Raw genomic sequence first — 12,136 nt, 5'->3', positions numbered from 1 at the left:
TGGTGGGGAAAATGGGTAAATGGGTGTCCTGGCGTTTGAACTCTGGGTCTAGGTGCTGTCCCCGAGCTTCTTTTGTTCAAGAATGGCACTTTACCACTTGGGCCAACTGGAGATAGAGTCTTAAGGCTTCCCAGCCTAACCCGGCTTCACAGCGCCACCCTAGGATCCTAAGCCCCTTCCCAGCGGACACTGCAGATGTGAGCCTCGCCCGGGCTTTGTTTCTGGTCTTCTCTCCAAGGTCACTAAGGACCATTCCTGTAGACCCATGTTCACACGGACTGTGGAAACCAAATTAGCGAATGCTCCTAAACTACGGGTCCACATGATTTATCTCCTCACATAAGTCCTCCCAAGAAGAACAAAGCAATGCCCGGAATAAGTGACTTGCAGAGGAACGTATCCAATCTGGCAGAAGAGGAGTTCCAATCTCAACTCCAGGACCCATCCTTTTCCGGTGTTCCCTTTCCCTTAAGGAAGTCCCGCCCCAGGACTCCCACAAGTTCCGGGGGCGGGGAGAGGGGCCCTAACGCTAGAAAAGCCGGAATTACGGCAAGGGGCGGGGCCTGTCGTGACGCTCTAGCCAGTATCCACTCTATGGCCGCGGCCAAGTGACAAACTGGGTGCGTCCACGCTCCTTTCTATTGGACGCGTAGCCTCGTGTGGGGCGGGCCTCTCATTTTTCAGGACGCTGATTGGCTGCAGCTCCCAAGCTGCGCGCTGGGCGGTGCTGGCCCGCATGCGGTCGGGTCCCGGGCTCGGCTGAACGGTTCGCATGTGGGCGCTGCGCTGGCTGCTGCGGTCGGGGGCTGGGCGCGCCATGTCACAGGGGCCCGCCCGCCGCCAGCGGCCCCCCAAAGACCCACTTCGACACCTGCGCACACGGGAGAAAAGGGGCGCGTCATGGGAGCCCGGGGCCCCCAACACCGTGTATCTGCAAGTGGCGGCCGCCGGCGGCCGGGACGTGAGCCCTGCTCTCTATGTCTTCTCAGAGTACAACCGGTCAGTCCGCTGCCCTCCGTCCTCTACCCCCCATCTCTCCACCCCCCCCAGCCATCCATCCCGAGCCCGCTCCCCTCCCTCGGCTTCCACTCCTTCCCCTCTCTCCAACTCCATCTCTCCCTCCATCCCCCAGCCCTCAGGGTCTTAGGTGCTAAGCGGCCTCCAGCACCGCAGTTCCCCCCCGGGTGGTTGTCATTGCTAGCGCAGTTAAGTCCGGAGGTTTGCGATTCCTTACATAGGGTGGTCCGCAGGGTCCCAACGAAGAGATTTCGACCCGGGTGTGAGCATCCTCTTCTCATGACTCTTGGCTCGCTGAGCGGCACCCTCCCTCCATGCACCCCAAAGTCGGGCCCTCATGGCTGAGTGGGGTGGGTGGACGAGGCCTTATCTCACTCCCACTCTCACTAGCCGGTACAGGTTCACCCCTTCCCCACCTCTTCTGAGTAGTATTGAGAGCCTCTTAGCTTAATACCAGAGATGCTGCCCAGTTAGTACATCCTCATTGGTTTGGGTTGTTTGCTTGAGTGAGGCTACAGTAAAATAGGTTTTAGAGATTGCTTTGGGTGGGGGGGCTTGAACTCACTGTCTCTTAGCTTTCCCATTCCAGGCTCCAGTGGAGCCACAGCTCCACTTCCAGAGTGTTGGTGGTTAATTCAAGATGATCATCCCATGGGCTTTCCTACCAGGCAGGATTTAAACCACTTTTGTCAGAGCTCATCCTGGCAAGTAGCTAGGATTATTACAGGTGTGAGCCACTGGCCCTAAGCAGTGTTAGAGATCTTACAGAATATACCCTTATGAGTATGATCTTGTTTATCCTGTAGGTATCTCTTCAATTGTGGAGAAGGTGTCCAGAGACTCATGCAGGAACACAAGTGAGTCAGTTTGCTTTTGGGGTAGAGATGATTATGGGGTTGGAAAGGTGGGGTAGGAGGCAGTTGTGTTTTAATAGCAGAAGTAGTCCCATTCATCCTGCTGTAAATGGTTTTCTCTTTTCTAGACTGAAAGTTGCTCGCTTGGACAACATATTCATGACCCGAATGCACTGGGCTAATGTTGGGGGCTTGTGTGGTGAGTATAGTCTTTTCAAAGGCAGAGCCCACAAAGTGGGGGTCTTAATCCATCTTTTTCTTGTTTAGACCCTCTTCTGACTCCAAGGGAGCAGGAATTTTTTAATTTTTTGTATGCCAGTCTAGGAAGCTGTGGTAGGCCACATCATTACTGGACTCAGAAGAGCAGATTTTGCCTCCATGTGTGGCTATCCACTTGGTTTCTTGGACTGCCAGGCCAGAATTAGCTGGATTGTGTCAGTGGTGGTGGACTAAAGTCAATGGGGAAGAATGAAGGAAGGGGTGATATCGACCAAGAAGCATTGTACTCACAACCTGACTTAGGGAATCGTAACCCCATTTGTACATAGTAAGAATTTTAAAAGAAAAGGCAGTGAGTTTCTCAAGAATCCTGTCAGCAACCATACATAGCCATGCATTATTTCTCCCCATGAATTGGGCAAGTCAAGCTTGTTGCAGCTGGGTTTTGTAGGCATGTTGATATGAATAGGAAGGAGCCCGGTAGGTCCCTATGTTCAGAGCTGAGATGGGGCATGAGGTACTTGGGGTGCAAAGTGTAAGAGAGTCTGTCCTTTTTTTGTTTGTTTGTTTGTTTTGTTTTTGAGAGTCTGTCCTTTACTTGCACAACTTTGAGAATAGGCACCTACTTGAGTTTTGCGTGTCAGGGACATCAGGACCTCAACCTTGTCGTCACTGCTGCCCCTTGCAGGAGCCTGTGGGAAATCACGAGTGACCCTTGCTCTTGCTAACGTCATTTCTGCTTGCAAGCCTGATCTCACCACTGGTCTGAAGCCGGAATGGGGAAACATAGATGAGTGACCAGAGAGGTCAGCAGTGCTGCTGCCTGAAGCCGCTGCAAGTCAGTGATGAAGGATCTGACTTTATTCCTCCTTTGTAGGAATGATTCTTACTTTGAAGGAAACAGGGCTTCCGAAGTGCGTGCTCTCTGGACCTCCACAACTGGTGAGTCCCCTCCAACTCACCCAGAAAAGCCTGTTCCTCCTCTTTTATTGTGAATCACAAGAATTTTCCTTTTTTTTTTTGGCAAATCAGACATATGTCCTCCAGACATACCTTCACGGAATAAATACTTTTCAAATCCAGCAAACTGGAGCTCAAATCTAGTTGTGGGCTTTATCTACTTAGGTGCTTTATCTGTAAAATGGCTGTTCCAAAAAAGATCCAGTGAGATGACATGTAAAGTGCTAAATATCAAATTACTGGATATTTGGTAACAAGTACTTCATGAGTGACAGCATTACCTATTTATGGTAATGAAAACTGAAATCAGGGCCTCAGGTGTCCTAGGTTAGTACTCTACCTCTTGAGCCACACCCAGGGCTTGTATGATAGCTTCATTACATTTCTGACATCTTCATACCAGGCATCAAGTCTTGTTAACTCTATCCTAATGTCTGAGTCCATCCATTTGTTTCCATCTCCTTGAGGCCATTGTGACCTGTCTGCCACTTGTATAAACTGCCCATCACAAGCAGTCAGAATGACCTGTTTTGAGAAAAGACATAAGTGCAGGCATCCATTCCCAGCCTCAAATGCTTTAGGGCTCTCCATTGGAATCCAATCCACTTACCTTGATATGGTCTCCAAGTCCCATAGACCCAGGCCCTTACTAGTTCTGTGTTTACACCATGCTTCAGTTAGCTACAGGGTGGACTGACCCACTGTCCCTCGAGAACACCTGCCCCTCTCAGAGCTTTTGTTTAAATGTGAGATCTTGCTCTTTCCTCTCCTCCCTGAGGGGTCTTTACTAAACCTTTACTTCCTCTGCAGTTTTCATTTCTCTTGCAGAGTGACGGTTAATTGTTGTCTTTTTTGGTTTCTTTTGCCCTGCTAACCCTAGGAATCTAATAGGTAGTAGATACAATAACTGTTTGTATATTGAAGTTTAAAGTTTGAAACACTAATAAAGTGTTTGCTTCATGTTAATAGTCCTTGAGTCTGCTAACATGTTTGAATATATGTTGGTTTCTGTATTTAATGGTAATCTGCTTATTTTCTTATATTTTATTTATTTATTTATTTTCAGGAAAAATACCTAGAAGCAATCAAAATATTTTCAGGTCCTTTGAAAGGAATAGACCTGGGTATGTATCCGGTACTTCTTTCTCTTATAGGCCCTGCTTTTCCAGTTAGGAACTACTAGAGGCTAGCTTAAATCAAAGCTTATAATCAAATGCTTCCTTGATGTGAGATGGATTCTGATTTTATTGACAGATTCCCACTACAATACTGAGCCAGTTCAGTTGCTGAGTTTGATGGTTTGGGAAGTTTCCTTTGTATACATTTCACTAATGTGTTTCTCCTGACTTGCACATTTCTCCTGATTGCCTTGTAGCTGTACGGCCGCACTCCACTCCGGACTACAAGGATGAGACCATGACGGTTCACCAGGTCCCCATACACAGTGAGTGTGCCTGCCAGAATGCCAGGGTGGCAGCTGCCAGTGAACTGGGAACTACTGTGGAAACTGAGCTTCATGGTTGGGATGGTTAGCTGTGAAACTGAGATGTGGTTCTCGCCCTTCAGGAGCTGATCCTCCTGGGAATAGATGTTGAACTTAAGTATTATGGTAGTGATTGAGTTGTGGGATATTATGTATTCAAGGGTTAGCAGAAAATATAGTGCAGTCAGATTTCAACATTGATTGCTTTGGGGTTGTTGGGAACAGATGGAAGTACCTAAGTACTGTGTTGTTTGTTTGTTTGTTGGTGGTGGTTGGTTCTGGGGCTTGAGCTCAGGGTCTGGGCATTGTTCATGAGCTCTTTTGCTTAAGGCTAGTACCTTACCACTTTGAGTCACAGCGCCACTACCAGTTTTCTGGTGAAGATAAGAATCTCACAGACTTTCCTGTCCCAGCTGGCTTCAAATCATGATCCTCAGATCTCAGCGTCCTGAGTAGTTAGGATTACAGGCATGAGCCACTAGTGCCCAGCTCTTTTTGGAGGTTTTATTTTTGTGCCATACTGGGGCTTTAACTCAAGGCCTGGGTGCCATCTTTGCTTATTCACTAAGGGCTGGTAGTCTGCCATTTGAGCCATAGCTCCACTTTTGGGTTTTTGCAAGTATGGGTCCTGTAGGGATAAGCCAGTTTGCTTGGGTGGATGTGCTGTGTGTAATGTGACGGGAGTTTGTGCTGCCCAGGTGAGCGGAGGTGTGCAGAAGACCCCATGTCACAGAGCCCAGAAAGGCCTCTCTACAGACGCAGCCCTGAACGGTCTCCAGACTCTGAAGCAAACCAGCGTGTGCAGCACCTTCCAGAGGGCAATGGTACAAATAACTGCCTTTTCCAGATTAATTTATCTTTCATTAGCAAATAGTAATTGTGCATATTTTGGAGTACAACAAGATGTTCTGGTCTATGCAGAAAGATTTTGTCAAGATCATTATAGCTATCACCCCACCAACATATTATATTTGGGGGTAAAATGTTAACAATTTATTTTTTTAAGCCTAACTATACAAGGGGCTAAAATGTGAGGATCAAGATTTGAAGCCAGCCCAGGCAGACAAATCCATGAGACACTTATCTCCAATTAATCAGCAAAAAGCCAGAAGTATAGCTGTGGCTCAGGTGGTAGAGTGCCAGGCTTCAGGGATAAACCTCAGCAAGACTGCTAGACCTTGAGTTTAAGCCCCAGAACCAGAAGTTTATAAATAATGAATCAATCAATTTATTTTTATTTTTTTGCCAGTCCTGGGCCATGAACTCAGGGCCTGAGCACTGTCCCTGGCTTCTTTTTTGTTCAAGGCTAGCACTTTGCCACTTGAGCCACAGTGCCACTTCTGGCCATTTTCAATATATGTGGTGCTGAGGAATCAAATCCAGGGCTTCATGTATGTATACGAAGCAAGCACTCTACCACTAGGCCATATTCCCAGCCTCTCAATCAGTCTTTTTAAAGCATTCTTCCCCCACTCCCTCCCTCTTGCCTGGGGATCTAAGGCAGGACCTTGTTCCTGGCAGGCAAGTTTGAAACAAATACTACTATTAATTGTGATCACTTTATGTAGCACAAGCAGTAGATGACTAAAAGTTATTGGAAGCCTAGCTGAAACTTTGTATTGCTTGAGTAACATCTTCCCTAATACACATGTATACTCTCCCTCCTCACCCTCCCCTCATACACACTCTGGTAACTTTTTTATGCTTTGTTTCTGTTGTACTGATACTTTGGATTCTGTGTGGTTTTACATGTAAGTCAAGGATACATTATTTGCCTTTCAGTGTCTAATTTACTTCCCTAATATAGGTCTCTTATTGAATGCCCAGAGTCTGAATCAGCACTGTAGGGAAACTGTTTGTAAGCACAGGCTTTTTCTTGGCATACATGCCTGGGTCTGGGTTGAGAGTGGAAATATGCCCTCAAAAGTGACAGAACTTGCCACTGACAGCTCTGAGGCTCTGGAACACATGTCCAGCTTGCCTGGAGGAGCGCAGGGCCTGGCACACCCTACTTGTTCAGAGGGCTTTTGTACATTTTCATTCATTGAGCATTAGTCAAGTTCATCTTTCAATAATGCAGAAAGTTAAACAACTAAGCCCACGGAACAGTCCATTCAGTGAATGGATTGGCCCCCTTTTCCTTCATAATAACAACTTACTGTGGCTGGGAATATGGCTTGCCTTGTATTAATGAAGCCCTGGGTTTGATTCCTCAGCACCACATAAACAGAAAAAGCTGGAAGTGACTCTATGGCTAGCTTTGAACCAAAAGAAGCCAGGGACAGTGGTCAAGGCCCTGAGTCTAAGCCCCAGGACTGGCAAAACAAACAAACAAAACAAAACCCCAAAACTAAAATAACATACTGGAAAACTATTGAAAGTTCAGGATGAGCTGTGGATTGCTGCAGGATTCTGTTTCCCAGGGCTGGACCAGTTCCCTCCTGTCTGTAGTCTGTCTGTCTGATGGCTAAGAAATGACAGGCCTTGAGTAGTCTCCTTTGCTGGATGACTTAGGATAAAGAGGACACCACATTTCCCTGCTGACCTTTTAGCTTTTGTTTTGCTTTGAATGTTCTCTTACATAAAGTAAATCAGTTATTTTCTCTCTTCACTATTAAATATGTAGGCCACTAAATTTTTTTTTCTTGTGATTGTGGTTGGAATTTTGTATTCTACATGATTTCCTGAAACCCAGCATATGTACATATATAAAGAGTGTGTTGGGAGCAGCAGGGTCTCTCAGCCTTTGTGGTGGGATGCTGATGGTCACGTCCACTTAACACACGAAGTAAAATTCCTTCTCAAGCTAATTCCCGTGCAGCCTTCACACCTTGTTTGATCAAATGTGTTTTTCTGCAGGTGTCAGCCGGGCAGCAGGTGGCAGGGACCCTTCCTTGGTGGTAGCGTTTATCTGTCAGGTAAGAGGCTGTCCAACCCCAGCACTGGGGGGGCATGTGTGGCAGGTGGCTACCCATGGCCTGCTCTGAATCTTTGGGAACCACTGCAGAAATTTCAAAATCCTGATTTCTAAATTCACCTGTGCCAAGAAGCAAGTTGAATTCTTTATGACATCAGCAACATTAGAGCCTAACAACATCCATCTCAGCGCAATAGCAGCAATTACCAGAGGCAGCATTGGGTACAGGGTGGGATGATGAGGATAAGGGAATAGGATATTGCTCTATCCGTTCTGATTTCCTGCCAGTCCTGTGTCAGCTTGTGGATGATTGTGCACTAGTTTGTGGTTGGTCCTCATAGAACACAGAAGTAGCCGATGGCAACTCTTGTGTTTTCTTCCTGTCATTTGGGTCTTCATTCATCAACTTTATTTCCTTATACTATCTGTAGTCCTTCTGCTGAGGCTGCCATCTGTGTATTATGTGACATGCACACAGTGAGCCTGCAGTCTTCCTCTGTGTGATGTGTGCACACAGTGAGGTTGCAGTCCTTCCTCTGTGCGATGTGGGGTGCACAGAGTGAGGCTACAGTCCTTTCTTCTGTGTAACATGGGGTGCACACGAGGAGGCTGCAGTCTCTCCTCTGTGTGACGTGGGTTGTGCATACACACAGTGAGGCTGCAGTCCTTTCTCTGTGACGTGGTGTGCATAGAGTGAGACTACAGTCCTTCCTCTGACTATTTTTTTAAGATGGAGAAGTCTAGAATCCTGATGATGAGACATTGGGATCAAATTTGAGACTTGATCCCAAGAGTTACTTGTTCATGAAAATTAAGAGTAAACACTTAACAGTTCATCAAGGTTTAAACAAGAAAGCAAACATTAGATATAATTCAGCAGAGACTTGTTAATATCTGAGGCTGATTTTTGTTTTGTTTTGTTTTGGTTTTTTTTGCCAGTCCTAGGCCGTGAACTCAGGGCCTGAGCACTGTCCCTGGCTTCTTTTTTGCTCAAGGCTAGCACTCTGCCACTTGAGCCACAGCATCCCTTCTGGCCATTTTCTGTATATGTGGTGCTGAGGAATCAAACCCAGGGCCTCATGTATACGAGGCAAGCACTCTTGCCACTGGGCCATATTCCCAGCCCCACTGAGGCTGTTTTTGACTTGCTTTGATCATTGTGTGTAAAATATGTAGGTCTCAAAAATGTCAGACAGGAGATTAGCAAGAGAGTGGTGGTCGGAGTGGTTTTATGCTGGGATGGCTATTTGCCATCTGCTGTAAGAGCAGTTTAAGAATTGGTTACTGGGACTGGGAATATGGCATAGTGGCAAGAGTGCTTGCCTCGTATCCATAAAGCCTTGGGTTCGATTCCCCAGCACCACATATATAGAAAATGGCCAGAAGTGGCACTGTGGCTCAAGTGGCAGAGTGCTATCCTTGAGCAAAAAGTAGCCAGGGACAGTGCTCAGGCCCTGAGTCCAAGGCCCAGGACTGGAAAAAATATATAAAAAGAATCGGTTACTGTAATTTTTCTCTATGGAACAGCAATACCACCACACTGACAAATATTCAAAACATGCTTTTCTTTTTACCACCACCTGGAATGCCATGTTGTGCAGTTTAGCTGGTCATTGCCAGTTAGGCCGTGTTTTGGTGATGTTTCTTTAGCAGTTGGCGAATATAGGAAAATATAGAACCCACGTATCAGTGTTTCTTCCAAAGGATATGGATATGTAAAGATGCTAATCGTTAACGTGGATGCAGCAAAGGGTTACATTTATTTAAATATATAGCAAGATAATGTTGGGGAATATAGCACTGTTTTAAAGTCATTCAGGTCTCAGTTCTAAAGCATTTCAAAATAAACATCCTCAGAATATCAAAATGCTTTCTGAAAACAATAAAATGCATTTTATCAAAGAAAACACCCTTAATTAAAAAATAGATGCACTTCTAATGAAGCGATTAAACCAAGCTTCTTCATCAGCCACTTAATTTACATTTGTGTTCAACAACGTGTGTGTTTCAGCTTCACATGAAGAAAGGGAACTTCCTGGTGCTCAAAGCGAAGGAGCTGGGCCTCCCCGTGTGAGTGGTGGGTGAGGTAGGGCTGGTGGCAGGGCGGGTCCCCGTGCTCCTAGACCTCACCTCTCACGGTGCGCCTGCTCTTGATTTTAGGGGGACAGCTGCCATCGCCCCCATCATTGCTGCTGTCAAGGACGGGAAGAGTGTTATTCATGAAGGACGGGAGGTAAGACTTGGTTCCCATGATGACTCTGCAGTTGCAAGTGGACCGCACCTCTGGGTGGAGCCCCTGGCTAACAGGGCTTCAGATACAACTTGTTGGTGTGTGCCAGCACTGGGGCTTGGACTCTACTTTTTTTTTGGTACTGTTCCTGGGGCTTGAACTTGGGACCTGGGTGCTGTCTCTAATCTTTTGTACTTAAAGCTAGTGTCCTACCACTTGAGCCACAGCTCCACCATTGGCTTTTTAGTGTTTAATAGGAAATAAGAATCTCACAGACTTTTCTACCCTGGCTATCTTTGAACTGTGAACCTTAGATCTCAGCCTCCAGAGTAGCTGGGATTACAGACAGGCATGAGCTGTTCCAGATACAACTTTTGAAGGAAGTGGGCTAGTATGAAATTCTTTCACAAATCCCACAATGGAGCTCCTATCCATCTGCATAGCCTGTCATCATTGCTGTGTCTGGACATTTCTGTAGATTGTTAAGGATCTGGTAGTCCTGCAAGGATGGATTCTTGTCCTCATGTGAGCTCAGGGCAGTGTCCAAAACTTGCCATATGAATGGGCTTTGTTTGGGTCCATGGCCCCAAGGATTATCACGACATTCTTTATCAAGACATTTTTTCTGGTATTAAAAAACAAAAACCAACCCTTAAATGATAAGCCTCTGTTTTTGTCACTGCAGGATTGAGCTATTTTCCCACTTGTCTGCTTCTTTCAACACACAGCAGGAAGTTCATATAGAGACCCTTCGTTCTGGTCTCTTGCCCTGTGTAGTTGGCTACAGGGTGTGTGATGTTTGCAGATGCCTTGAATCCATTTGTTTTTGATGCTATGCTTTGACTGGTTTGGAAGCATGTCATGAACCCCGCAAACTGGTTTATTTGGTTTTGCAGATTCTGGCTGAAGAACTGTGTACACCACCAGATCCTGGCCTTGCATTTATTGTGGTCGAATGTCCAGATGAAGGCTTCATCCAGCCCATCTGTGAGAATGACACCTTCAAGAGGTAAAGGAGAGGGCATGCAGGTGGAAGGAAAACCACAGCCACAGCTCAGGACACCTACGCTGAGTGGAATGACCATTCTGGGGAAGAGAGCGTGTCCTTGGTTTGGAAATGCTCGTCCATCCTACTGGCACTCTTTACTTTGTAGTTGGTGATTAGCATGCTCTGTGGTATAATATTGCCTGAAAGTGAAGTTAGAAAAAATTCAAGTCCAGAAACACTAAGGCCTTAAAGTCTCCAACAAATTGTAGAACCTGGAGTTGTCATTGTTGGGATTATTTTACCTATATGATCTTTCCTGACTTACCTCCACTTAGCCTCCTGGAGTCCAGTGGTATGATGCCATGTGCTTTAAGAGTCTGTGTTTAGGGACAGAATCTCAGATGGGGACACCTTTCAAGCCTGTTTTGTCCTGCATGAGATGTTTTTCAATTTAGCTTTAATTCTAGGTCACATGACCTACATGTCTGTGCTTTAAATTTCCTCCCATTCTTGATGGCGTCTCTCTATTTCTCCTGTCCTAAATTTTTCCTTACCTATTTTTTTCACTTACTGTTCCATTCTACATAGACAAATTCTTTTGGGCTGCTGTATCTCTTCTACATTGGCATACTGGGAGTCTTTACTGGGTGAGGTAGCCTGGCGGCAAATACTTTGTGTGTTCCAGTCAGGCTCTGAGCACAAAGCTACTGACGTTGCTAAGATGTCATGAGAGCCAGGTCCCTGCCTGGGACAGTTATGGTAGAGAGGAAAAACATCTACTACATGAAATTTTTCAAAAAAATCAAAACTGGAAGGATACAAAACATGTTAGTCAGCCATCTGCCTCTAGATGGTAGAATTTGAAGACACTTTTCTTATTCTATCCTGGTGTCTTGGGTTCTCTGGAGGCAAACACCAGGCTTGGAGTAGAGGTAAAGGAGACCGATGAATTAAACACCACATTGGAGATGGAGGAGCTAGAGGGAGGGGACAGGAAGGGCATCTGGCCGTGGGTTATTTGTCAGCCATTCCCTGTTTACTCCACACATCATCTCCGTCCACTCCACAGGGTGACGTGGAAAGGCTGAGCCAGGTAGACCAGATACCCAAAGCAGGCTTGTCTAATTGAGAAACTCCATGGAGGGGTACAAAGGCAGCACCCTGGCCCTCCTGGGAGCTTCTTGGAGACCAAGGTGTGATGTAGCACTGAGATCCCCTTCCCAGCTGCACAATCTCCATTTGTAAGTGTTCTGAGTCTTTATCATATAAAGAACAACGCTAATCTTCCTTGTTCCTCCCAGGTACCAGAGAAACCCTGACGCCCCTACGGCCTTGGTGGTCCACATGGCCCCAGAGTCTGTGATCATAGACAGCAGATACCAGCAGTGGATGGAGAGGTATGAAACCCTGCCCTGTCCAGGGAACACAGGGTAACCCTTGTGGGTATATTGCTGTCTGCCTGCCCTCA

At 46.3% G+C, this 12,136-nt stretch overlaps 1 protein-coding gene across 2 annotated transcripts in view; it reads left to right on the top strand.

The window, feature by feature from the left end:
• The first annotated feature begins 733 nt into the window (after positions 1 to 733).
• Elac2 (elaC ribonuclease Z 2) overlaps positions 734 to 12,136 on the top strand; it is a 38,248-nt gene continuing 26,845 nt past the window's right edge. For both annotated transcript variants that reach the window (XR_007213809.1, XM_048366671.1), the window contains exons 1-12: positions 734 to 999; positions 1,824 to 1,874; positions 2,000 to 2,070; positions 2,968 to 3,032; positions 4,117 to 4,174; positions 4,426 to 4,494; positions 5,232 to 5,357; positions 7,393 to 7,451; positions 9,462 to 9,520; positions 9,611 to 9,683; positions 10,577 to 10,689; positions 11,970 to 12,065. Coding sequence is in view for 1 of the 2 variants with exons in the window: in XM_048366671.1 (XP_048222628.1) it covers positions 773 to 999; positions 1,824 to 1,874; positions 2,000 to 2,070; positions 2,968 to 3,032; positions 4,117 to 4,174; positions 4,426 to 4,494; positions 5,232 to 5,357; positions 7,393 to 7,451; positions 9,462 to 9,520; positions 9,611 to 9,683; positions 10,577 to 10,689; positions 11,970 to 12,065 (1,067 nt within the window). In the remaining variant the exon portion in view is untranslated. The remainder of the gene's footprint in view (positions 1,000 to 1,823; positions 1,875 to 1,999; positions 2,071 to 2,967; positions 3,033 to 4,116; positions 4,175 to 4,425; positions 4,495 to 5,231; positions 5,358 to 7,392; positions 7,452 to 9,461; positions 9,521 to 9,610; positions 9,684 to 10,576; positions 10,690 to 11,969; positions 12,066 to 12,136) is intronic.

This window comes from Perognathus longimembris, chromosome 17 (genome assembly GCF_023159225.1).
Source record: "Perognathus longimembris pacificus isolate PPM17 chromosome 17, ASM2315922v1, whole genome shotgun sequence".
In the NCBI taxonomy this organism is placed as follows: Eukaryota; Metazoa; Chordata; class Mammalia; order Rodentia; family Heteromyidae; genus Perognathus; species Perognathus longimembris.
The sequence above is the reverse complement of the archived record's forward strand: the minus strand, read 5'-3'. Positions and strand labels throughout refer to the sequence as shown.